The 26,300-nt window shown below is 48.1% G+C and overlaps 1 protein-coding gene across 4 annotated transcripts in view; it reads right to left on the bottom strand.

The window, feature by feature from the left end:
• LOC137357367 (phospholipase D2-like) overlaps positions 1-26,300 on the bottom strand; it is a 63,909-nt gene that overhangs the window by 17,119 nt on the left and 20,490 nt on the right. For all 4 annotated transcript variants that reach the window (XM_068023642.1, XM_068023644.1, XM_068023643.1 and 1 more), the window contains exons 3-13: positions 24,643-24,776; positions 23,997-24,142; positions 22,528-22,636; positions 21,021-21,086; positions 14,821-14,879; positions 14,128-14,220; positions 10,531-10,683; positions 5,616-5,765; positions 3,935-4,018; positions 2,034-2,112; positions 318-428 (exon numbers count right to left, since the gene is read on the bottom strand). In XM_068023642.1, the coding sequence (XP_067879743.1) occupies positions 318-428; positions 2,034-2,112; positions 3,935-4,018; positions 5,616-5,765; positions 10,531-10,683; positions 14,128-14,220; positions 14,821-14,879; positions 21,021-21,086; positions 22,528-22,636; positions 23,997-24,142; positions 24,643-24,776 (1,184 nt within the window). The remainder of the gene's footprint in view (positions 1-317; positions 429-2,033; positions 2,113-3,934; positions 4,019-5,615; positions 5,766-10,530; positions 10,684-14,127; positions 14,221-14,820; positions 14,880-21,020; positions 21,087-22,527; positions 22,637-23,996; positions 24,143-24,642; positions 24,777-26,300) is intronic.

The raw sequence follows: 26,300 nt of genomic DNA, 5'->3' as shown, positions 1-26,300 counted from the left end.
TGTACGCGGCCCCACCGACACAAGACTTCCCTATTTTTAAACCAGTCTCCCATGTTGACTTTTGACCTTCCGCGGGTCCTTTAATTCGAATGCAAACCCTATTCTGCTGTCAAAATCCTTTCAAAACATCGGCGTTGAGACAACAGGGTGTGCTCGACAGGGCAGAAAGCTAAATGGCACTCAAAACTGTGAGAGTCCCTCCACTTGGGTGTCGTTCTCCCAATGGCTTTTAACACGACATAAAAATGGCACCAGCATCTCCAACGGTGACCCGGAACAACACGAGAAGCTGAAATAAGAGTAAATTGACACTGTACTGTGATATTAGAATGGAGGGATGTCAGCGTCCTCTTGCTGTATTCACTGTTAATGCCCAGGGCAAGCTCCACCTCCTTGTACAGCAGGACAAAGATCTTTACTCCCTGTTCCTGAAAAGACAGACAAAAATAACTTGTGTGACTCATGCTGTGTTACAAAGGCTCAAAATTCTAACTGAGGACTGGTTGTTTCACAACCTGCAAGTGAGCTTCCATTTTCAGACCCTGCAGAGATACTTGGGAGTGGAATGCCTTCCCAGACAGCCTGACATAGGCGGCCATCTATAATCAAAATCTGAAATAAAAACTAAAAGTGCTGGAAGCACTCAACAGATCTGGCAGCATCTGTGAGAGAGAAATGCCTTGTCTCTTTTATCTTGCCCATCCTCATTCCTTGATGTTTCCCTTCTCGTGTTTGATCAGGTATCTCTTCATTTGTCCCATTACCATCTCATTTTGCCTTGCGTCATCAACCCCTACTGACTTTCGATCTCTCCTGCCTCCTATCCAATCACAGACCTTCCCTTTTGTTCTTTTCTCCCTTTTGCGGCCTCCTTGCCTGCTTAAAACTGGTCACATCTCGAAAGTTTTTCCAGCTCTGGCGAGAGGTCACGGGCATAAAACGTTAACTCTGTTTCTATCTCCCCAGATGCTGCCAGACCTGCTGAGTTTTTCCAGCATTTTCTTTTCTTATTTAACTCTGGGATGGATGGGACCCATTAGCCAGGGGAGGGGGGGGTGGTACGGTCATTCTGGCTGTCTGCCTTCCTTCTGCCACCTTGTCCATGCCCAGGTGGCCCTGGAGACGGGGTGCGGTGCCCACTGATAGACTCGAGGCTTCCTGCAGGCACCGCAGGGAATGTCTCATCTGGGCAACAAAATACTCTGAGCTAATTTTGGATTTCAACTGACTGCCCTGAAAGCTATCATAGTGAAGTTCCTTGACTAGTTCCACCTCTTAAAAAAAGACACTGGGACACATTTATAATTAGTCCACTGTCTTGAAGCTGGTGGGACATCAAAGGCAATAACTGATCTCCATTATCGTGCTTAGTGACCATCCTTTATCTGAGAGTCTGGACCGTGCACTGACAGAATATTTTACCATGAAAGACATTTTTTTAAAATAAATTTGTGGGATGGGCACATCGCTAGCTTGGCCAGCATTTATTGCCCATGAACTAAGTGGCTTGCTAGGCCATTTCAGAGGGCATTTCGTGGGTCTGGAGTCACATGTAGGCCAGACCAGGTAAGGATGGCAGATTTCCTTCCCTAAAGGACATTAGTGAATCAGATGGGTTTTTACAACAATTGCTTCCATAATCACCACGAAAACTAGCTTCTTTTTTTTTTTAAATTCCAGATTTATTAATTGAATTCAAATTTCACCATCTGCTGTGGTGGGATTTGAACCCAGCCCTCTGGATTACTAGCCCAGTGACATTATCACTACGCCACTACTCTCCCTACACAGCAGCGTTTAATCCTTTCCTCAGCTGATGCACACTTCACAGCAGCAGAGAATAGCAAATAGGAACACAGCAAGTTACAAGCAGTACATTTTCCACTCCTGTTACTTGCCCTCTCCCTATCCCAGGGACGTGCAAGTCATTTGCACCTTCCACAACCTCTTGAAATTTGAACAACTGCACTGTTACTAAACTATGAAATCCTTGATTTTCCCCAGGCAGTTGGACAGTGCCATTGGTTACTCACCGCCTTGCGTTTCAGAAGGATGTCCAGTCTCCAGTAGTTGTCCTTCGCTGGCCTTTTCAGGTAGATCTCAGGGCTCAGCCTGTAACAAACAAACAAACAGGCTCGTTCCATTTCCCTCAGTGCCCAGGGTCCGGAATATAAACAAACCTGTTTCACACTCACCTCACAGAAAGGCTGCTCTAGCCACACAGTCATTGTCCCCGCTTGAGTGACCATTAATATCATGACCAAGACAGCCCAAGTATTTGACCATTACTCCATGGACAAAGTTGCAACAAAAAGATGAGAAAGCTGCATTTTCACTTTTTCTTTCAGGTCTCATAGAATCTTTCAGCGCTGAAGGAGACCACATTCTAGGAAGGATGTGAAGTCTTTAGAGATGGTGCAGAAAAGATTGGTGAAAATGGTTCCAGGGATGATGGATTTCAGATACATGGATAGATTGGAGAAGCTGGGGCTGGCAGTGGACAATTAAAAAACTGACATGAGGAGTCATACTGAGCACAAAGGAAGATGGTTATGGTTGTTGGAGGTCAATCACCTCAGTCCCAGGACGTCACTGCAGGAGTTCCTCAGGGTAGTGTCCTAAGTCCAACTATCTTCAGCTGCTTCAACAATGACCTTCCCTCCATCATAAAGCCAGAAGTGGGGATGTTCGCTGATGATTGCACAATGTTCAGCACCATTCGCGACTCCTCAGATACTGAAGCAGCCCATGTCCAGATGCATCAAGACCTGGACAACATCCAGGATTGGGCTGATAAGTGGCAAGTAATATTCATGCCACACAAGTGCCAGGCAATGACTATTTCAAACAAGAGAGAATCTAACCATCTCCCCTTGACATTCAATGGCATTATCATCGCTGAATCCCCCAATATCAACATTCTAGGGGGTCACCATAGACCAGAAACTAAACTGCAGTAGCCATATAACTGCTGTGGCTACAAGAGCAGGTCAGAGGCTGGGAATTCTGTACCTCCTGACTCCCCAAAGCCTAATCCACCATCTACAAGGCACAAGTCAGGAGTGTGATGGAATACTCTCCACTTGCCTGGATGGGTGCAGCTCCAACAACACTCAAGAAGCTCGGCACCATCCAAGACAAAGCAGCTCGCTTGATCGGCACCCCATCCACCACCTTCAACATTCACTCCCTCCACCGCTGACGCACAGTGGCAGCAGTGTGTACCATCTACAAGATGCACTGCAGCAACTCACCAAGGCTCCTTAGACAGCACCTTCCAAACCCGCGACCTCTACCAACTAGAAGGACAAGGGCAGCAGACGCATGGGAACACCACCACCTGCAAGTTCCCCTCCAAGCCACACACCATCCTGACTTGGAACTATATCGCCATTCCTTCACTGTCGCTGGGTCAAAATCCTGGAACTCCCTCTCTAACAACACGGTGGGTGCCTCTACACCCCAAGGACTGCAGCAGTTCAAGAAGGCAGCTCAACACCACCTTCTCGAGGGCAATTAGGGATGGGCAATAAATGCTGGCCTGGTCAGCGACACCCACATCTCCTGAAGAATTTAAAAAAAGTTCTTGGAGAAGTGAAGGTTGAGAGGATATTTGACCGAGGTGTTCAAAATCATGAGGGATCTGAACAGAGTAGATAGAGAGAAACTGTTGCCTTGTTGAAAAGCTGGTGAAACAGATTCAATAATAACGTTTAAAAGGGAATTGGATTAATACTTGTAAAAGATAAATTTGTAGGCCAGGGGGAAAGGACAGGGGTGGGGGTGGGGAGTCGGACTAACTGGATTGCCTTTTCAAAGAACTGGCACAGGCGCGATGGGCCGAATGGTCTCCTGTGGGGGAAGATTCTATGATTGAGAATTACAATGCAATGAATGGACGGTATTTTTGACCGAAAATAAACAACTGACTCACCACCAGTCAGCAATGAAGATCTCTTCCTTGGCTTCTTCCAAAGCATCGGCTACAGCAGAGAAATATCCACTGCCATTCACAAACCTGCCAAAAGGAGAGACTGACATGAGGGCAAGACGACAAAACCCCTGCTAATTCCAACAATTCTGCAATAAGAGAGAATGCCTAGGCTTCAAACAAAGATATCTAAACTTCATTCACTGAAAGCAGCACTAATCAACATCCAGAACCCCCGGTGTTAACTCGTGATTCAGTGTGTCACACTCAAGTCATGAGATCCTGGGTTCAAATCCCATTCCAGAGACTTGACACCATTATCCGGGCTGACCTCAGAGTGGAGATAGTGCTCCTCTGTCAGAAGTGCAGCTACTCTGATGATATATTGAACCAAAGCCCTGTCTGCCATCAGATGTGAGGTGGATATTGAACTCCAAAAGGACCTAGACAAGTTGGTGGAATGGGCAAACAGGTGGCAGATGAAGTTCAATGCAGAGAAATGTGAAGTGATTCATTTTTGTAGGAAAAACATAAGAGACAAAATATACAATAAAGGGTACAATTCTAAAGGGGGTGCAGGAGCAGAGGTATATATGTGCATAAGTCATTGAAGGTGGCAGGACAGGTTGAGAGAGCGGTTAATAAAGCATACAGTATTTATTAACTGGGGTATAGAGTACAAGAGCAAAGAGATTACATTGAACTTGTATAAGACACTAGTTCGGCCTCAGCTGGAGTATTATGTCCAGTTCTGGGCACCGCACTTTAGGAAAGATGTGAGGGCATTGGAGAGAGTGCAGAAAAGATTCAGGAGAATGGTTCCATGGATGAGGAGTTTCAGTTACGAAGACAGATTGGAGAAGCTGGGACTGTTTTCCTTGGAGAAGAGAAGGCCGAGAGATGATTTGATCGAGGTATTCAAACTCATGAGGGGTCTGGACAGAGTGGATAAAGAGAAACTGTTCCCACTCGTGAAAGGATCGGTGAACGAGAGGGCACAGATTTAAAGTATTTGGTAAGAGAAGCAAAAGCGGCATGAGGAAAAACTTTTTCACGCAGCCAGCGGTTAAGGTCTGGAATGTCCTGCCTGAGAACGTGGTGGAGGCAGGTTCAATTGAAGCATTCAAAAGGGAATTAGACAGTTATCTGAAAAGGAAGAATGTACAGGGTTACGGGGAGAAGGCGGGGGGAATGGGACTGAGGGAATTGCTCTCTCGGAGGACTGGTTCAGACACTAACGATTCTGTGATTCGGAGATTGATGTCTTCACTCTCAGATGAACATAAAAGTTCCCGTGGCATGATTTCGAAGAAGAAACAAGGAGTTCCTCCGGACTAACATCTACAAAACAGATTAGTTGTTTACCACATTGCAGTGGGATCTTGTGTGCACAGAATAGCTGCTGCATTTCCGACATACAACATTGACTACACTCTTTAAGTACTTTGTTGACTGTAAAGTGCCTTGGACTGCTGGGAAAGGCAGGCTATAAATGGAAGGCTCTCTCTCTCTCTCTATCTTGCACTGGATTGCCTCATCCTAACTCTTGTTTCACTCGGCCACAGCGTGCAGTCTGTGGGAGACTACCCACTTGTTTTCATACACGTTTACCCACATTTACACTCAAAGACAAAATCAAGACGAGCGCGCAAGAGGGCAGTGGGGGAGGGCGGTCGATATTTACCATCGGGCCTGGATGTTATGACGGGCAGGAACAAAGGAATCAAAACGATGGTCTGCGAGGAAATCCTGCCCATGCCTTTCCGCCAGGTTGGTTATTTCCTGTTTCCACCAGCAGGCCTGCCGGTAGCTGCTGCATTTAATGATTAGAGTCCTGGACAAGAAAGATAAAGAATTCAACAGGAAACTGAGAGCTGTTGTTGGTCTGATTATTATTACGCTGTGTTGAAAGTGTCTGTTTTTGGTGTTTTTGCTATCAGCCAGAGATTACTGCAGTGTAGAATGACAGCAAGTCTCCGAATAATGCATCCGATCAAACGTAAACTTTGTCCGTTGGATGGGGAATTATGTCACTTTACAAACACTTGGCCTGGATTTGACTGTCAGTGCCAAATAGTGCTGGCCATCCATTACATATACACGCATCCACAGTCTTTCTGTGGGCTTTTGCACTAGAACTTGTGGTAATTAGAACGTCAAAACAGCACAGAGCCCTCTCCAGGGGCCTGTGTGAATAAGGTAAGCAACTGTGTATCTCCGTAATCAATCGGATCAAAGAATCCTTACTGAGACACGCAGAGTCTGAACCAGGAAGTGTAAGTTACAACAGCTAATTCAATGCCAAATCATGTACAGAAAGCAAAACAGAAGGTAATAAAGATAGGATTAAGAGACAGAATAAAGAGATAAAGTAAAAAAAAAAGTTTTAATTTTTAAAAATCGCCAACAATAATTAAAATCTGAAGGACTGAGACTCCACACTTGTAAAAGTTATTTTTTTCAGGGCCAGAGAGGTTGTTTTGGAGTAAGAACGCCTAATAATGCTATTAAAAAATACTTACACCGGAATTAACAAGGCCTGCCTTTTTCTGGTGAGTTTAATGGGTATTTATCACATTTATAGAGCACCTTCACCCCATCCCATGTATTTCTGGGTGAGGTGCTGGTGTAGCATAGCTTTGGGAGGGGCAGGTCAACTGACAGCAACCTTCAGATTTCCACGTTTGATGTACATGCGTGGACGCCCAAAGTTGCTGCCTGATTTACTCTTTAAGAACCAGAGGTGGCACAAGGCCTTTTTTTCCCCCCAAACGCAATGAGTGGTTAGGATTTGGAGCGTACTGCTTGATAAGCTGGTGGAAAAAGATTCATCAGTACCCTTGAAAGGAGAACTGGGTAGATGTTTGAAAGAGAAAAATATTGCAGGGATATAGGGAAAGAGCGGGGGAGTGGGACTAACTGGATTGCTCTTCAAAAGAGCCAACATAGGCCTGATGGGCCGGATGGCCTCATTCTGTGCTATATTAATCTATGATGCTCTAATTATGAGTGCTAATAGCCTCACCATTGTTACTACCACGCAACAGAAAACTCGAGTAGAAAGAGGGGAAGCCAATCCAGGCTTTGCCGACTCACCTTTTCAAAATTCTCAAAATGTTACATGTAAACATTCAGTGCAAGAATCTTAGATTTAGACCCAGTGTCCTTCATTGGTGCTACAGTCATTACCACTTATAAGGCCCATGTTTAAAAAGGCTTATATCAGCCATAAAACAGCCAACTTTTAGTCTTTGTCATGAACATTCATTTCAAAATTACCTTCAACTGCTCTGTTTATTTCAGACATGAATAAAAGTATTCCAAACTCTCTCCTGGCTGGTTCTCAGCCTCCAGAAACTTGAGATCATCCAAAACTCTGCTGCCTGTAACCAAACTCGCACCATCGCCCCGCGTTCGCTGACCTACATTGGCTCCTAGTTGAGCGGGATCCCGCCTTTAGGAGCTCCCGGCCAATCGGAGGGCTCGGCAGTATCAGCAGCGCCACGGGCACGATGGGCACTGCCAGTATTGTCCAGGCCCAGCAGTGGAAGCCAGGCAGATGAGGCCGGGTGGCCGGGGCCAGTCTGGAAGGCCCCAGCGAGGGGTGAGGGAGTGGGTAGGAGGATGGTCATTCGGTCCAGGGGGAGGGAGGGGATCCCAGGGGGTACAGCTCCCTAAACCTCTCTACCTCGCATTCCCCCTTCAAGAGTCTCCTTAAAACTTCCTTATCTTTGGTCAAGCTTTCGGCCAGCTGTCCCAACACCTCCTTAAGTGGCTCAGTATCAAATTTAGTGTTACAATGTTAAAGGTGCTATATAAATGCAAGTTGTTGCTGGAACAGTAATTTTATTTTATAGCTGGTCTCAATGTGTTTTTTTATTCAATCGGATACCCTCCCAAGAACAGCGAAAAGCATTTTCTTTCCCACCGGTGTTAATTTACATCGCGCTCTGTAAACTGTAGCTGGCATAATTAGCACAATGCTAAGTCAGCTATTGGTTTAAACACGTTGACTGCTAACAAGCACTTAGCAGCAGCTTCCGAGTCAAAGTGGAACGCTTGAGCAGCTGCGGCAACATTCAGTTTGAGGCTTTTGACGTCCTTACAGGCCATTTCTTCTTATGGCAGGTGAATGCCACTCTTAATAAGCCTGTCAAATATTAACACTGGCTCAGCTGTGCACACAGAACAGCGTCTGATCCCAGCTGTTTGACATCCGTAAACATGTCCCATTATAATTTTCCGCTCCACGCCCACTCTGACCTCTCTGTCCTCGGCCTCCGACACTGTTCCAATGTAAGCCTGAGGAACAGCCCCTCATCTTTCAATCTGGCACTTTACGCCTTCCAGACTCAACACTGAGTTCAACAATTACAAACATGATCACCACTCCCATGTTTACGGACCACCGCCTGTTGATAATGATTCTGCTATGGCCATTTACACCTCGGTTTCTTCACTTGTCCCGTTATCCTCTCCTTTTGCCTTGCATCGTCAACCCGTTTGTCATTTAATCTCACCTACCTTCCACCCTATCACACCCCTTCCCTTTTGCTCTCATCGCCCCTCCCCCACCTTTTCCCTGTCGCTGTACTTGCTTAAGCCCGGAGGCTAGGTTTCCGGTGCTAGGATCTCCGTCCTGTTAAAGACAGGGATCCCACCTCCAAGTGCTGACAGCCTATCAGAGGGCCGGTAGCTCAGCAGCATCAGCAGCCACCGTGGGTACTGCAGAGGCCTTGGACCCAGGTCCGGTGCTGGAACCCCAGACCTCACGCAAGTGAGGCGGGGTCGCCAGGGCCAGCCGGGGGAGGGGAGAGTGGGGGTGGTCATAAAGTCCAGGGGAAGGGGTTCCTGGGAGGTGCATTGTTTCCCGGCCCTCCGTGGAGGAGGGACCTCATCACAAGACCCTCCTCACGTGATGAAGGTTCCCCCCCGTCACTGGTTAAATCCCAGCTGCAGGGAGCGGGTGGGGAGAGAGAGGTCCTTAAATGGCCGATAATAGGCTGATTTGGGACCTCAAGTGGCCTCTGGGCACGAAGGCCATTGTCGGCCTATCCCGCCCCCCGGGGAAAATCGCTTGGCGACAAGGCGGGGACGACGGGCCTTCCGCACCCCCCCCCACCCCCCCACCATCGCAATTCTATCGCCCCCCCCTGCCTCCAATCCTGCCTCGGGGAGGGGGGGGGGGGGGCGCCCATAAAATCCAGCCTATTAACTGTGTTTCTCTCTCTCCACTGATGCTGCCAGACCTGCTGCGTATTTCCATCATTCTCGGCTTTTATTTCAGATTCCCCGCATCTGCGGTATTTCATTTTGGTCCTGGGATTATAAACAGATTGTGGGTCAGAACGAATGCGTAAGCGAAGCGCAGACTCCAGACAACGGCTATTTTATATAAACTACTTACAACTCCCTAATGGATAGAGTCTGTTCCAAGAATACAGACGGAGAAATTCACAGTCTAGTCTTTCTTATAACCCTCGTTTAATTTGAATCTGTCTTCTGCACCGATTTAGAAGAGGTGTCCGAAAACCTGGGTCATGCTAACACACACACACACACGCCACAGCCCAGGCCCTGACACGCACACACACAGTCCCTTTTCATAAGTTTCACGAACATTTGTTTCAAATACGTACTTTTTTTTTTTTGCCCAGTTACTGCCGCATATTGCCGTGATATCACACCAACATGAACATGCCCACCATAAATAGTGGAAACTGGACTGCACCCCGCCCTTCCCATCAGTGCTCAGCTTCAATAAAAGGTGAACGGTCCAAGGTGTCAACTTGTAATCCTTCAGTCCGGGTTTCTCGTGGCTCGCTCACTGCAGACTACAGCCTTCAAAACCTAGCTGCCTTCCGTCAACTCCCAGTCAAAATAGGGGCCGCAACCAGACCTGGCAAGATGCTTATCCTCAAAATGGGAAACTGGTGGCAATGATATATGAAGGAGGGGGAGGGGTACCAATCTCCCTTTTGCCCTATATTTTGCAGGTTGCTTTCTTTGCAGTTCAGTTAAAAAAAAAGAGGAAAACTAAAAATATGAATTGTGTTGTGTTGGCTAGGGGCTCCAATTGAGTTTTTTTTTTTAACATAAATATGATTAAAAGTATTCGACAGGGTCGAAGGAGAGAAACTATTTCCTCTGGTGCAGGGAGTCCAGAAGAAGATTATAAGCCAGGCTGTTTAGGGGTGAAGCGAGGAACATTCCTTCATGATGCTAAGAGGCTGATTAACCCTGGCTGGAGAGTGTAGAATTAAAAGGGACATAGACTCAGGATAAGGGATCAATCACTTAAGGCGGAGATGAGGAGGAATTTCTTCACTCAAAGAGTTGTGAATCCTTGGAATTCTCTCCACAATGGAGGGCTATGGACACTCCGTTTTTTTGAGTACGTTCAAGATATTGGTAAGATTTTTGGACCCTAGGGATATGAGGAAGGTGTAGTTGGGGTAGAAGATCAGTCATGATCTAACTGAATGGTGGAACACGTTCCAGGGGCTGAATGGCCTCCTCCTGTCCTATCCCCCACCAACCCCTCCCCAACCCGATACCCAAACATCCCGGAGAAGACAAGAAAAGACGAGAGGTTGAACCTTGACAGGTTTTCGATCATCACTCCGTATTTTGTGCCCGTATCCTTGCTACCAACTTGGACGTTGAAACCCTTGTCAAACAGTAACACAAAGGAGATGATACCATTGGAGGGCCTCATGTATAGCAGAAAGGAATCCTTTATAACAATCCACCTGCAAACAGGACAAGTTAAAACTTAGTGACACTGGTGATAAATATTTTAACTACAATTAACTTCAAATAAATAATTCAATAAATACACACAGAGGCGAGATCAACTGTTAATTTTAAATTTGAGATTGATAGATTTTTGTTAACGAAAGGTAATAAGGGATGAGGGGCAAAGGTGGGTATACGGAGTCTGGTCACAGACCAGCCATGATCTCATTGATTGGAGGAACAGGCCTGAGGGGCTGAATGGCCTACTCCTGTTCCTCCAAGCGTCCTCATTCATCGGCCCAGTCAATGCTGCAAAACCAGTGTGCACACAGGAGTCAGAAAGATGACTCCGAACTGAGCTCTCACCACAATGTAACTGTCGTGAGACTGGTTGGTTGGTTGGCGTCCTTCCATCCTCAAACAATGATGGACTCGCAGCAAACAATCCATTTCGGCGGGGTGTCTTCTCTTGGTGCACCTTTGCTGATGGCTGTGAAGGGCAATCCTCGAGAGGCAGGTTCAGCCACAAGTGCCGCCCGTGAAGCTGCCAAGTGAGGCTCCGAGTTGTTTTTGACGTTGGCGCCTGTTGCCAAGCTGCTGTAACAACTGGTCATCGTGGTAGTGCACACCAGTCCACAGGATGTGTCGCCACCTCCCTCTTTCGACAGCTGGTGACGCCCAGGTGCGATAGTCGACATTTCGGGCCTTCATGTCGCGCTTGCAAGCATCCTTGAATCGGAGCTTTGGGCGCCCCCACTGGTCATCTGGTCCCGGCTACCTCACCATACAGAAGGTCCTTGGGTCCATGTGTCCAACCAACTGAAGCCGCCTCTGTCTGATTAGTGCCAACACACTCGGGAGCTCTGCCTTTGAGAGGACAGCCATATTTGTGACTTTGTCCTACCAGGATATACCCAGAATGCACCGCAGACAGCAAAGATGGAAATTATTAGCTGGAAGTCGCCCATGTTTCACAGCCATGCCGCAAAGTCCTGAGAACACAGGCCTTATAAACCATCAGCTTGGCGTTATCCCAGGCATGTTTCACAAGTAGGTCAAAGGTTTCCCCACCTACCCTATGCTTGGATCGAGTTCTGATTTGAAGGGACAGATAGTCTGTCACCGCAGACCCAAAGTGGCAGAATGTGCTAACTACTTCCTGTGCGGTGTTATTGAGTCTGATCAGGGCGGAGATGTCCCAGGGCCAGGGCTCTCCTGATGCGTATAGTCAAGGAGAACAAGTTACAGGGAGAGACAGTCCACGAGTCTTTGTGTGAGCTACGAGTGCAGCTTCGTCAGCAGACAGGCGGAGCATGATTCCAAAGTCATTTTCATGAAATATGAACTTGAAAACCACAAACAAATAAAGCATTGATATTCAGCGTACGAGTCATCACTAATCAAATACAAATGGAATAGTCCTGAAAGAACAGTGCACTTTAAAGTATTCATGAGTATTTAAACCTCAAAAGGTTTTGAATTCTATTATTATTAATCATAACTAATGTAGAAATGGTGATCATCCTAAGGCAGGAGGGTTGATTTCCCAGAAGACATTTTACATTTTCAGTCAGGAAAAAGGGAATATTGGTTGCACTGGAGATATAACAGTTTCAGTGCAGTTCCAGACAAGGAGAGAGAGAGAGGGGAAAGGAGATTCATGGGCTATTAGTGTGAGATGGGGTCTGAATTTATTTCATGGAAACAGTGTTTGCTCTTTTCTCTAATGGTTTTTAACCATTTCAAGTTGCACGGTCCACTAGGGACTCAGAGCTCCTGTTGAAAACCACGGCAGTTTGTCAAAGATATTCCCCGACGGGCAGTGGGCAGTCAAAATTCGTCAAAAGCATATAAACGTTTGTCACAGCTTTAAAAAGTCTTTAACCCATAATAAAAGATTCATCTGCCTTTGAGCTGAAGACTGACCAAGGGGCGGGCCTTCAGCTCACGATGTCATTGGGGAGGCGTGGCTGGCGAAGCCACGCCCCCCCCCCCCCCCCCACCTCAATGTTTGGCCTGGCAGACCATTTCATCAGTGGAGATTCTGGCTGCCGCCAACCAACTGGGTACGCTTGTACTTCTGCGGGCAGTCAGCGGCGGATGACGCCATTTTGCTGCTGACGTGCAAAAATCCAAGCCTTTGTTCCCCATACAGATAATAAATCCAACGGGGGATTCAGGAGAAACCTCTTCACCCAGAGAGTGGTGAGAATGTGGAAGTCGCTCCCACAGGGAGTGGTTGGGGTGAATGGCGTCGATACATTTAAGGGGAAGCTGGATAAACACACGAGGGAGAAAGGACTAGAAGGATGTGCTGATAGGGTGAGATGAAGTAGGGGGTGGGAGGAGGCTCGTGTGGAGCAGAAACACCAGCAGGGAGCAGAGGGGCCGAATGGCCAGTTTCTGTGCTGTTACATCTATGTAATAAGGCAGATTACAAGCCAAGGCAGTAATCAGATGAATGGAATTCACTGCTGAGCAAACCTCCCAATAAAAACGAGGGCTTTGATCCAGGGAGCTCCCTGACAAGTTAGACATTGGAATTGCCAGGAGATTAGAGTCAGATGTAAAGTTGTCCGGCAATAGTATGGGCTAGCAAAACTCCTGCCTGCTTCCTCGGGAGGGGATCCAAACTCTGCTGACTTTAGTTGGCAGAGCTCTTCTGCACTGATGCTAAAATGGAGGCAGAATGTACACAAGATGAATCCACATCTCTGTCTGGCACTGCCTGGCTTGTATGGTGTCTCAGTGTCAGCTCCTGTACATGTACAGTACACAGTGGGTAAAAGGGAATGATAGCCTCCTGTCTGGTGCTGTACAGCCTGTGTGTGTGTGTGTGTGTGTGTGTGTGTGTGTGTGTGTGTGTGTGTGTGTGTCTCAGTGTCAGCTCCCGTGCAGTGTGTACCAGATGCCAGGGAATAACTCACTCCTGTATGAAACTGTACGTGCGCAGTGTCAGCTCTTGTACTACATGCCAATGCGCCAGGGTTTGTTCTGGAGTCTCCAACAATTAATGATTAATCCAATGGGCATTAGTGCGAGCAGAGTAGCAGAAAAATCATAGGGGCGCGACAAAATATACTGTGCGCTTTCTGCGAACACTGTTTATTGGTTGCGAAAGCACTGGAGATAGGGTGGAAAGACAATTGGACTAACAGCCAAGAACTATCCAATCGGGTAAGGAAGAGCCTGTTCGCTGTCCAATGGGCCAATAGGAGGTGGTGACCTATGAGGATGGACATGTCAGGGGCCCAATGGCGGGTGAGAGAGGGGCGACGCGGCAGCTGGAGGCAGGAAATCACATGACATACATCCAGCGTTGTGAACTCGCCTCCTGTACTTGTACAGGACACCCCAATTAAAAAAGGGAGTGATTCACCGTAGTCTGTTACAGCTCCACCCACATATGGGATGGAATTTTACTGAAGCACGTACAGAGGGCTTCGCTTTTCACTGACCTCTTTGACCATTGATAGCAGACGTTATGCCGACCACAGCAGTTTAAGCCAGGAATTCGGTGTCCTCCAGACCGTTTTACTATCATCCCCTCCCTGCAAACAGAGCATTGCAGTTAGATCCCGGACAGCTGGGGCTGATTTCATGTTGCGGAGGCCTGCATCTTTCTCCAGGTGGCACCTGGATACATGGGCGTGGTGCAGGTCTCACCGCATGATCAGTGCTACTGGGTCTCATTCAGCCCTTTCCATTTGGTTCCACTGTCACTGAAGCCTTTGGGAGAATCTGTGTGACTGGCAATCAAAAAGGTGCTGGTCGCCACAATAAACCACCCACCCCCCATGGATTCAACATCGACCCCGCCACTGCTAAATGGGTCTGTTGTGCGCCCATTATATGCCTGAAAATGGGCACAGCCGCCACCAATTTCTTACCCCTTAAGAAACTGACATCAGCCCATCTCCTGGTGACGGAAGAAAGCTCAGCTGCAAAAAGTTGAGCAGAGGCAGAGGTTTAAGAGGCGGATGGCACAGATGGCCGCTATGATCAGAAGGCACACCGTTCTCAAAATGGACCCTGGAAACAGGATCTGGTCAAAGAAACGAAAAGTAAAAATCCAGACCCCAGTGGCAGCAAAAACTAACAACCCCCATGGATCCTTCCAATTCTCATCGCCAACAAATCAAATCACTTACAAGCCTTTTGGACCCAAGTCTTGGATGAAGGACAATTCACTTACGTCCAAGAACGCCATCTAGAAATAGAAGCAACGTGATTAACCATATGGGAAATGAAATAGGAGGCCTGATTCCAAATCAAGATAGCATTCAAGAGGAGTTGATTACCGTCGGCCTTGCTCCTGAATGTAACCAATAAACTCCTGAACTATTTAATGAACTGTGAATCGTTAATAACTGATCTCGCCTGCAATATTGACGTTTACCATTGTTTACATAGCATAAAATATTTCTCGCACACCTTTCAGCATCCCACCACATCCCAACGTGCTTTACAATAACTACAACTTGTATTTATATAGCGCCTTTAATATAACAAAAACCCAACACACTTCACAGGAGCATAATAAAACACAATTTGACATTGAACTACACAAGGAGATATGAGGGACAGGCGACCAAAAGCTCGGTCAAAGAGGTCGGTTTTAAGGAGCGTCTTAAAAGAGGGGAGAGAGAGACGGAGAGGTTTCAGAGGAAATTCCAGAGTCTAGGGCCCCCAGGCAGCTGAAGGCACGGCCGTCAATGGTGGAGCGATGGGAATCAGGGATGCTCAAGAGGCCGGAATTAGAAACATGCAGAGAGGAGGAGGAGGCTGGAAGGCGGGTGACGAGGAGGGATGTGGAAGTAAGGATGAGAATTTTAAAGAATCGAGGCGTTGCTTAACTGCGAGCCAATGTAGGTCAGCGAGCACAGGGGCTGATGGCCGGACAGGGCTTGGTGCGAGTTCGGACATGGGCAGCAGAGTTTTGGATGACCTCAGGTTTACAGAGGGTGGAAAGTGGGAGGTCAGCGAGGGGTGCAGTGGAATCGGAATGGTAACAAAGACATGGATGAGGGTTTCAGCAGCGGATGAGCTGAGGCATGGGGTGGAGCCGGAGCGATGTTGTGGAGGTGAAAATAGGCGGGCTTAGCGATGGTGCAGATATGTGATCGGAAGCTCAACTTGGGGGTCAACCATGAAACCAAGGCAGGGGACAGTGTGGTTCAGCTCAGACAGTTGCCAGGGAGAGGGATGGAGTCAGTGGTTAAGGAATGGCTCGGATAGTGGTCTGTAACAGTCAGCCAATGAAATACTGTTTTTTTAGTTCAGCCAATGTTGCAATGTGGGAAATGTGGTAGCCATTATGGATCACGATCTAGCTGAACGGCTGATCAGCCTCAAAGGGCTGAATGGCCTACTCCCATTCCTATGTTCAAGGCACTTTAAAAATACAAGTCGTTGCTGAGTTTCGGTAAGCCCTCATCTCCGCCCTTGCTGCTTCTGGGTTCAGAGTCAGCGGGCACTTGGGGAAACATCGGACCTTTGGTAATCTACCCAAGTAGTACAGGTAGGTCCAACTCATGTCAGGAAGATGGCACCCCACTTGACGAGTGCCCAGACTCAAGGGGGTGAGGGGGCAGCAGGTGTGGATGGTAGGGTAGGAATCTCTGGTATCTACTGTTAGTACAGTGTACAAGCAGCACAAGAACATAAGAAATAGGGGCAGGAATAGGCCATTCGGCCCCTCGAACCTGCTAATCTTCTACCTCAACTCCACTATCCCTCGATTTCCAGAACGTGCAAAAAATTCTCAACATCTCTCGAGAACCGACAACGACGAAAAATTTGGTTTTCTCAGACCAAATACATTCCGGGTGATGTGCCTTTTATAAAGAATATTGTGTTTATTTTTGCTTAAATTAATCATGGACAGCAGTCCAGGTAAATTAGCCATTGTCTAAATATATACAGGAACATTTCACTTTCTCTATTAACAGCAACACAAGGAAGCTTGGCATGAGCAAAACATTCAGCCCTTCAGTTCCCTTCTTTCCACAGACCAGTCATAGAATGTACAGCACAGAAAAAGGGCCATTCGGCCCATCTGCTCCGTGCTAGTGTTTATGCTCCACACCCCCTACTTCATCTCACTCTATCAGCATATCCTTCTATTCCTTTCTCCCTCATGTGTTTATCCAGCTTCCCCTTAAATGTATCGACACAATTCACCTCAACCACTCCCTGTGGGAGCGAGTTCCACATTCTCACCGCTCCCTGGGGAAAGAGGTTCTCCGGAATTCCCGATTGGATTTATTAGTGACTGTCTTATATTGATGGCCCCCTAGTTCTGGTCTCCCCCACAAGCGGAAACATCTTCTCTACGTCTACCCGATCGAAACCCCTTCATCATTTTAAACAACTCTATCGGGTCACCCCTCAGTTCAATTTTCTCACCTAAATCTTTTTAGATATTTTAACTTCATGGAAAGGATCCAACATATTCTCTTATTCTTTTGTCCATCGCATTTTTAATCTACTTTTCCCCTAAACTCATTCCTGACTTTTATTTGCAAACAGGCAAGATCTCGGAATTCTCTTCCGAAACCCCCGTGTAAATGAATCCAGTTCCGTGTCAGAGTTGAGGATGGGATTTGATGCCACGCCTGCAGTCTGTGCTCACACCTTTCAAACCCGCGACCTCTACCAGCTAGAAGGACGAGGGCAGCAGACGCATGGGAACACCACCACCTGTAAGTTCCCCTCTAAGTCACACACCATCCTGACTTGGAACTATATCGCCGTTCCTTCACTGTCGCTGGGTCAAAATCCTGGAACTCCCTCCCTAACAGCACTGTGGGTCTACCAACACCCCAAGGACTGCAGTGGTTCAAGAAGGCAGCTCATCACCACCTTCTCCAGGGCAATTAGGGATGGGCAATAAATGTTGGCCTGGCCAGCGATGCCCACATCCCGAGAATGAATAATTGAAAAAGGAGACAATAGATGAGGAGGTTTGATCAATCGCGACCTTAACGACTTTGCCATCTCTTCCCATTCCCTTGCACTTTAACAAAGTGCCACCTGTCAACGCAGCCACCCGCTGATGTCATCAGAGCACTCCGAGCTGTGCACATGCACAAACGGTCTCCTGAGATGCTGCACATGCGCAGCCCACTTCTTGCCCTGCCAAGATGAACTGGCGCATGCGCAGAAAAACGCTTTCAGCCTCTCGGCCGCTCACTCCCCGCTTCCCCTCCCCCCATCCCTCCAGACGCTAGCTCTAGGTCGCGGGCTGCTTCCCTCCTCTCGACCACTTGCTCCGCCCGAAGAAGCAAAGCGGGCAGCGAGGGGTGACAGGGGCGATGTAGGAGCGAGTGTCCGAGAGGAGGGAAGCGGTGCACGGCCTAGAGCTAGCGTCTGGAGGGAAGCGGGGAGCGAGCAGCTGGAGAGCGGGATGGCACTGAAACCTCACAGAATTACAGAGGGTGTGCAGCACTGTCAGAGGTGCTGTCCTAAGGTTCTCCCAGTATCAAACACGTCCATTGTCTGCTGCCATGGGTTGCAGTTGTTTTTCTGTGATAAATTGATCGGCGCCATCTTTAATCCTGGCAGCTGCCTGAACGTCGCAGTCAGTGACGTTTCAGTGGATGAGGCTGCATTTGCGCATGTGCCAGCACTCCGCCACCTAGTGGTTGCGTTGTCAGCAAACGCAGCCTTACTTTATCGGGAAATTTATCACATTAGCCATTTTATTGTTCGGTGCCTGCAATGAAGCAGCATTGGTTTGTAAAGACATAGTGCATTTTAATAAGTACTGAATTCAGGTTTGCCAGGCCTTTAGTTAATTCTGACAGTGTCTGTTCAGAATGAAGCAAATAAAATTCAGGTCAATCTATCATAAGCAGCTTATCCTGTCCCTATTACAGACGACTACTTGCCAAGAGAAAACCCCTATGCTTTAAAGCGAAGATTAATTCCTTTTAAAACCATTTCCTACATATTCGTAGGGATTGTGGATGCTTTATTTCCTTTGAAAACACAGGAGACTTGCTAGCACAGGGAGATTTGATGGAGCTGTTTGCGGTCAGGAAGAGTTTTGATAGAGTAAATCAGGAGAAACTGTTTCCAGTGGCAGGAGGGTCAGTAACCAGAGGGACACAGATTTAAGATAATTGGTAAAAGAACCAGAGGGGGAGATGAGGAGAATTTTTTTTTAACGCAGTGAGTTGTTGTGATCTGGAACGCGTTGCCTGAAAGGGCGGTGGAAGCAGATTCAATAGTAACTTTCAAAAGGAGAGTTGGATATTATAACAACAACTTACATTTATATAGTGCCTTTAAAGGTAGTAAAACATTCTTTTTAATGTAGTAGGGCTCTTGAAATAAAGAAAATTGGCAGGGCTCCGCGGAAAAAGAGCAGGCCCGGAGGACTAATCAGGTAGGTCTTCCAGAGAGTTAGACAACACAGAAGGAGGCCATTTGACCCATCACGCCTGTGCTGACTCTTTGGAAAGAGTTGTCTGATTAGTCGCACTCCCCTGCTGGTTTCCCTCCTTACCCTGATACATGACTGCCCTGCGTGCACTCATTGACTCCCTCGCCCATCCCATCGCCTGCTTTCCTGTTCTGTCACTCCCGCCAACATGGAAACCTTGTCCCTTCGGATCCACAACTGCCTTCCCTTCCAGCCTGCAGGCCCTCATTCGCCCCAGATCCGAGATGGCCCTCTCCCTTCCCGACTTATCCCCAGCTCCCACCACAAGCTTCGCGGAATGAAGCCCGCTGATTCGAGAGCGCCTGGGTGGATAACTCACTCACATAGGAACAAGAGGAGGCCATTCAGCCCCTCGAGCCTGTTCCCACCACTCAATTCGATCTTGGCTGATCACCACTCCATATCCCATTGCCCGCCTTGGTCCCGAATGGTTAACACCTTTGCCTAACAAAAATCAGTTTTGCAATTTTTAAGTGACCCCGGCCTCAACAAATTTTTTTTTTGGGTTGAGTGGGGGGAAAAGGGGGGGGGGGGCGGTGGGGAAAAGAGAGCTCCAGATTCCCACTCCCCTTTGTGTGAAGTGCTTCCTGACATCACTCTTGAACGACCTGGCTCGAACTTTAAGGTTCTGCCCCCTTGTTCTGGACTCCCCCCACCAGAGGAAATTGTTTCTCTCTATCAACCCGACCGAATCTTTCAATCATAAACATTTCAATGAGGTCAACTCTTAATCTCTAAACTCAAGGGAAAGGAACCTCCTCCGTGCAACATGTCCTTACAATATAATCTTTTAAGACCCAGTATCATGTATTGACATATTCTGCCCACCATTTCCCTCACACAGTAACACGTTTGGACAAAACAATGAAAGACAGAATAACACATGCCTGTGACAAAAGCTCGACACAAGATCACACACGAGGAGGTTTACGATCTGCAGGACCTCCCAGTGTTCAAGACCAGTCACGCACCAGCCTGGGCCCCTCACCGCAGCAGTGCAGGGTAAACAGTAACAGAGGAGGAGCCCGCAGGAAGAGGCCGCACAACCAGGGAGAAGTGGGCGGGATCTTGCTGGAGGCGGGGCATCCCGTGCCTCGCGCTGTTCGACTTTCTTCTGCAGCCTTCACAGCTCAAATGCTTTCGTAACATGCTTTTCGTAACAGTTTTGTAACATGATAGCAACAGAGAGGAGAGCTGCACATCGCCTCAGCCAATGAGATTCAGGGACTCAAAGAAAAAAAAAAACAAAGGGGGCGAAAACGGTGGGGGTGGAGCAGAGAGGGAAAGAACAGGGTGGAGGACAGAACGGAGAGGAGGAAACAGAGCGGGGGTGGGGGGGGGGGGGGAAGGGGGAGTAGAGGGAGAGGGTAGATCGGGGGCATACAGGGCAGTGCAGGAGTTGAAGCAGTCAAAATCAGCTACAGAAAGAGAAGTAAAGAGAGGGGAAGAGAGGGAGAGAGAGAGAGAGAGATTTGAGAGTGAGGAGAAACAATAAAACAAGAGAACAATCCCAATGTGAAACTTTTGACATATCTCTGAAGAATTTACTGCATGAAAGTTTAAACTCCCCTTTCGGTCTTGCGGAGATTGATTGCCATTGCATTAACAAGATCCCATTGTTAAAAGCATGTTTGCATTTCTGATTCGCAATCTTCACACTCCGCAGTGAGTTTAATGGGCAATTACTGCATAATTCCACAGAGATCTTAAAGATAATGGGGAGGCTAGTTGAGGAGACTCACACCTCCAGTGTCTCTCTCAATCCCCCCCAAAAACCCGCCGGCCAATTTGTGCATTAATAAAGGCGTGCGTCGTTAACACACAGATATTTGCCAGCAGCCAATGCCCCATTCGGAGGCGAACAGACAGCAGGATGAGGGGAACTCAGAGGGGTGACGTTACCATTCCGTGATAGTTTCTGTAGGAAGACTTCTCCAGCATTGTGTTCAGATATTCCTCCAGCCGTTTCTAAAGATTTAAGAAGAAACAGCTCAGAATTGTATTTACTGATCGGGCCACTTCAATCTCACCATCTCTTCCCCTTTCGTCCAGTTATCTTCACGCCCCGCTCCCCTGTGTTAACACAGAAACCTCCTTCGATTCTCTCATCTCTCAGGACAGCCCAACCCTCTTCACAGCTGACGAAGCCCTTTTGAAGCCCAGTCACTGTTGTAATGTCAGAAACACAGCAATTTGCGCACAGCAAGACCCCAAAAACAGAAATGTGATAAAGGGCCAGTTTTAGTGACGTAGGCTGAGGGGTAAATATCAGCCGGGACACCGGGGGGGGAACGCCCATGTTCGCCTTCAAAATAGTGCCCACGGGATCGTTCATGTCCACCTGAGGGGGCCGGGGCCTTGGCTTAATGTCTCAGCCAAAAGACAGCACTTTCGACAGTGTAGCACTCCCTCAGTGCTGGCACTGGGAGCGTCGGCCCGGATTATGGGCTCGAGCCTCTGGAATGGGGTTTGACCCCCCCGCCCCCACCCCGACCTTTTGACTCGGAGGCTAGCGTGTGACCCATAGAGCCATGACCCATCCCCCACCCCGCCACAGTACCTCACCCTCACCTCAATCCACATTCTTTACGAGTCAGCGTAGCGATTGGACATTGGGTTTTACAGGCCATTAGAGGCCCAGCCACACATCAGGGGGGAATTTTACAGGATGTCAGAGGTTGCGGCCACCGGCTGGAGAGCCTGTGACAGACCCGCATTTCCACCGCTGAGGAAGGCCCACCACATCGCAAGCCAGTCAGGCACTTGAGAGGCCACCGGTGGGCCTTTCCCAGGATCAGGACCCCCGGGATGGGAAGTCCCGCCCACCGAGAGCTGCTGACCAATCAGAGGACGGCAGCTCTCTTACTCGGCAGTGCTACCGGGGAGGCAGTGGCTGTTGCCAGGATGGCACCCACTGGAGGCCCAGGACCGTGTCGTGACCCAGAGGTAAGTGATGGCGGGAGGGGTTTCACGAGATCTCAGCAGGCTGCCCCCGCCCTGGCAACATCCTGAGGTGGGGTCCCTTGATGAGGAGAGTGCCTTTGAACGAGGGATCTCCCCTCCCTCAGGAGACCACAAGCAACCCCGCACAGGTTTGCATGTCGTACTCCCCGTGTGGTAACAGGCCTACCAAGAGGCCTTGAATTGGGCATTAATTGCCCCTTAAGTGCCTCTTTTGGCAACATGGCAGGAAAGTATTGCACTGGCCTTCCAGTCATGGACTTAATCGAGGTGTAGGCAGGAATGTGGCGGGATCCTCACCCACCATCATCCCACCCGATTAAATGCCCTCCTCGCCTCCAAAATCCCCAAGGTGGGGGGGGAACGGAACATAAAGTCTCGCCCATCAACAGCTGAATATCAGGCGTGTCCTGTAACAGGCCAAGCAAGGCTGGAGATCAGAGCTTACCTGTTTACTAGAAGCTTGCCTCATGGAGGCCCACTCTGGCTGGTGAGGGAGTGCAGGCATTGTCATGGTAACTCCGCGCTCTCCTCTAAGTGCCTGAGGTGCTGCCAGCCTGGAGATAAACGGATGGAGTACAGGAGGGAGAGTTTGAGTTGTTGTCAGGTGATATTTTCATCTGCTGACTCTCACCGTCACACAGTCTTTGTCACCTGCCCCGAGTGGAGTCCAGACAGGGCCTGTTGGCAGGCTTTACAAAACTAGCACCAATTCTGTCTCCAACTACATAGAATTACGTCGACTTTTACAGGACGGAAACAGGCCATTCGGCCCATCTGCTCTGTGCTGGTGTTTCTGCGCCACGCGAGCCTCCTCCCACCCCCTACTTCATCTCACCCCATCACCACATCCTTCTGTTCCTTTCTCCCTCATGTGTTTATCCGGCTTCCCCTTAAATGTATCGACACCATTCACCTCAACCACTCCCTGTGGGAGCGACTTCCACATTCTCACCACTGGGTAAAGAAGTTTCTCCTGAATTCCTTACAGGATTTAGTTATAGGATTACCTTATGTTTATGAGCCCCAGTTCTGGTTGACCCTACAAGTGGGAGCACCTTAGAATTATAGAATAATACACTGCAGAAGCAGTCCATTCAGCCCCTCATGCTCTTTGGTCGAGCTATCCAATTATTCCCACATGCACTTGATGGGCCAAATGGCCTCCTTCTGTGCCATAATGACTCAATGACTGTTCCTCTTTCCTCATACCCCTGTAATAGTTTTCCCCTTCAAATATTTATCCAATTCCCCTTTTGAAAGTTACTATTGAATCTGCTTCCACCGCCCTTTCAGGCAACGCGTTCCAGATCACAACAACTCACTGCGTTAAAAAAAAATTCTCCTCATCTCCCCCCCCCCTCTGGTTCTTTTGCCAATTATCTTAAATTTGTGTCCCTCTGGTTACCGACCCTCCTGCCACTGGAAACAGTTTCCCCTTATTTACTCGATTAAAACCCTTAATTTTGAACACCTCCATCAAATCTCCCCCCAACCTTCTCTGCTCTAAAGAGAACAACCCCAACTTGTTCAGTCTCTCCAGACAACACTGAACTGTAGCTGCCACACGAGTGCCCATCCTGTTATCCTATCCTAGCCCTCCTGTATTCTTCCCCCCGCACCCCGCCCCCCCCGCTTGCAAACCCCCCCTAACTTTATATCAGCAAGGTTTGCTATTACTCCAGTTGGACCTGAATCCATATTATCCGCCTCACTTGTCAGAGAGTATCATGGACTTGGGTAAAGTTCATATGAATCGGAATTCTGATTAGGCAGGCTCCAGTCCCAGCCAACAAAGTGCTTTTGAATTGCAGTCATTGCTCTTGTACGGGCAACAGCAAGTTACGCACAGCAAGATCCCACATACGGCAATGAGATAAATGACCAGATAACCTGTCTGAGAGAGGGAAGGCACACCTGGCTAATGGCTGAATGACCTGGACTTTGAACTTGTGCCTCATCAGGTCTCGGTGCAGTTCTTCAAAATGTTTGAATTTCTTCTTCACCGTCCAGGTGAACTCCCCATGAGTTATCCTCATCATATAAACTGTGCTCGGCCGAACCTCGGGGCAAGGCAAAGACAAGAGGAAGGTTAGATTTGACTGCACAAAATGGTGAGGAGCAGAAGATGAAAAACTCATTCATTATATAGTCTACCTCATCCCAGCACAGATGCTCACACTATTGGATGCCAGTTGGACCTTCTCTAAACTCGAGCCTGCAAATCACCCTCTCCATCAGATTTGTTCTTCTTGAAATCGTACAACGCAGATTGGAGGCCCTTTCGGCCCATCGTCACTGTGCTGGCTCTTTAAAACAGCTATGTAAATAGCCGCACTCCCCTCACGCTTCCCCCATCGCCATTAGTTCTAGTTTTTCACCAATTTTGCTCCTCGGAACTTCCCTCTCCTCCAGGCTGCCATCCGACAGAAGATCCATAAAATAATCCTTCCACTAAATGTTTTGCACCTTCTCCCTCGAGTCAGCCATTCAGCTCCGCGTACACCAACCTTAATAAACACAGCTGAATGTGAAGCCTTTGTAAGTAGTCGAAGGTCCCTACCTTGAAGCCACGAAGATGACGCTCGATGCCTTCAATGTGGACAATCACTGGCACTCCCTTCAAGAACACCTGACGATGCCGCTCTTTAAATGGTTTTATATTATAGACCAAGAGATAGGGGCTGAGCAGCTCCTCTGAAAGTACAAAAATGACAACTTGCCCCGTGAACGTAGCTGAACATCCCAAGGCACTTCACAAAAACTGTTATCGAGCAATATTTCACAGCGAGTCACACAACGGGACTTGTGCACAGGTGAACCAAAAGCTTGGCCAGGGAGGGAGGTTGCAAACAGCATCTCAAAAGGAGGAGAGAGAGAGGTGGTGATGTGTTTCGGGAGGGAATTCCAGAGCTGAGGGCCCCAGGGAGCCGAAAGCACAGCCGGGAGCGAAGGAAAACAAGGACGCATAAAAGAGAAACAAAAGCAAGATCCTGCAGATGCCGGAGATCTGAAACAAAGATAGGAAAATGCTGCAGGTCAGGCAGCATCTGTGGGAGAGAAACACACAACCTGAAACGTTAACTCTGATGTATGAGAGAGCAGAGTTGGAGGAGGAGAAAGATCTGGAAGGGTTTAACTAACTTAATTCAGCTTTTGATGAGGTAACAAAAAGAGGATTGATGAGGGTAACGTAGTTGATGTGATGTACATAGACTTTTAAAAGATGTTTGATAAAATGCCACAGAACGGGCTGTGAGCAAAGTTGAAGCCTATGAAATAAAGGACAACAGCCGCATGGATTCAAGCTTGATTGAGTAACAGAAAACAGAGTGTAGTGGTGAACGGTTGTTTCTCAGATGACAGGAAGGGATACAGTGACCTTTCCCAGGGGTCAGTACATATTAATGATCTAGACTGGGGTGAAAAGGGCACAATTTCAAAAGAGGTGCAGGAGCAGAGAGACCTGGGGGTATCGGTGCACAAATCATTGAAGGGGGCAGAGCAGGTTGAAAAAGCTCGAATAAAGCATGCTGGATCCTTGACGTTACAAATAGGGACATAGAGTAAGAGAGTGAGGAAGTTACAGTGAACCCGTATAGAACACTCGTTCGGCCTCAACTGGAGTATTGTGTCCAAATCTGGACACTTTAGGAAGGGGGTGAAGGCTTTTAGAGAGGGTGCAGAAAAGATTGAGGAGAATGATTCCAGGGATGAGGACAGTCATGTGGATAGACTGGAGAAGCTGGGATTATTCTCCTTCGAGAAGAGAAGGTCGAGAGGAGATTTTTTTTTTTGAAGAGTTGTTAAAAATCATGAGGAGTCAGGATCTGGAATGCGCTGCCTGAGAGCGTGGTGGAGGCAGGTTCAAATTAAGCTTTCAAAGGGGAATTGGATAATTACCTGAAGGGAAAGGATTTGCTCGGTACGGGGAAAAGGTGGGTGAGTGGGACTTGCTGAGTGTCTCTTAGAGAGAGCCAGCACAGGCGCGATGGGCCAAATGGCCTACTTCTGCACTGTAACCATTCAATAATTCGACTGTTGTAGTGCTGGAGGAGGTTATAGAGATAAGGGGAGGGGTGAGGCCATGAGGGATTTGAACATGGTTCTGAACATTGAGTCCTCAAGGTTGGCATGAGCTGGTATAATTTTTTTGCACTAACTCTGTACGCAGTGATGTGGATGGTAAAAAGGTCGCATTTGAGTTAGCAATTGCCTGGT

This window comes from Heterodontus francisci, chromosome 48 (genome assembly GCF_036365525.1).
Source record: "Heterodontus francisci isolate sHetFra1 chromosome 48, sHetFra1.hap1, whole genome shotgun sequence".
Classification (NCBI taxonomy): domain Eukaryota; kingdom Metazoa; phylum Chordata; class Chondrichthyes; order Heterodontiformes; family Heterodontidae; genus Heterodontus; species Heterodontus francisci.
The sequence above is the reverse complement of the archived record's forward strand: the minus strand, read 5'-3'. Positions and strand labels throughout refer to the sequence as shown.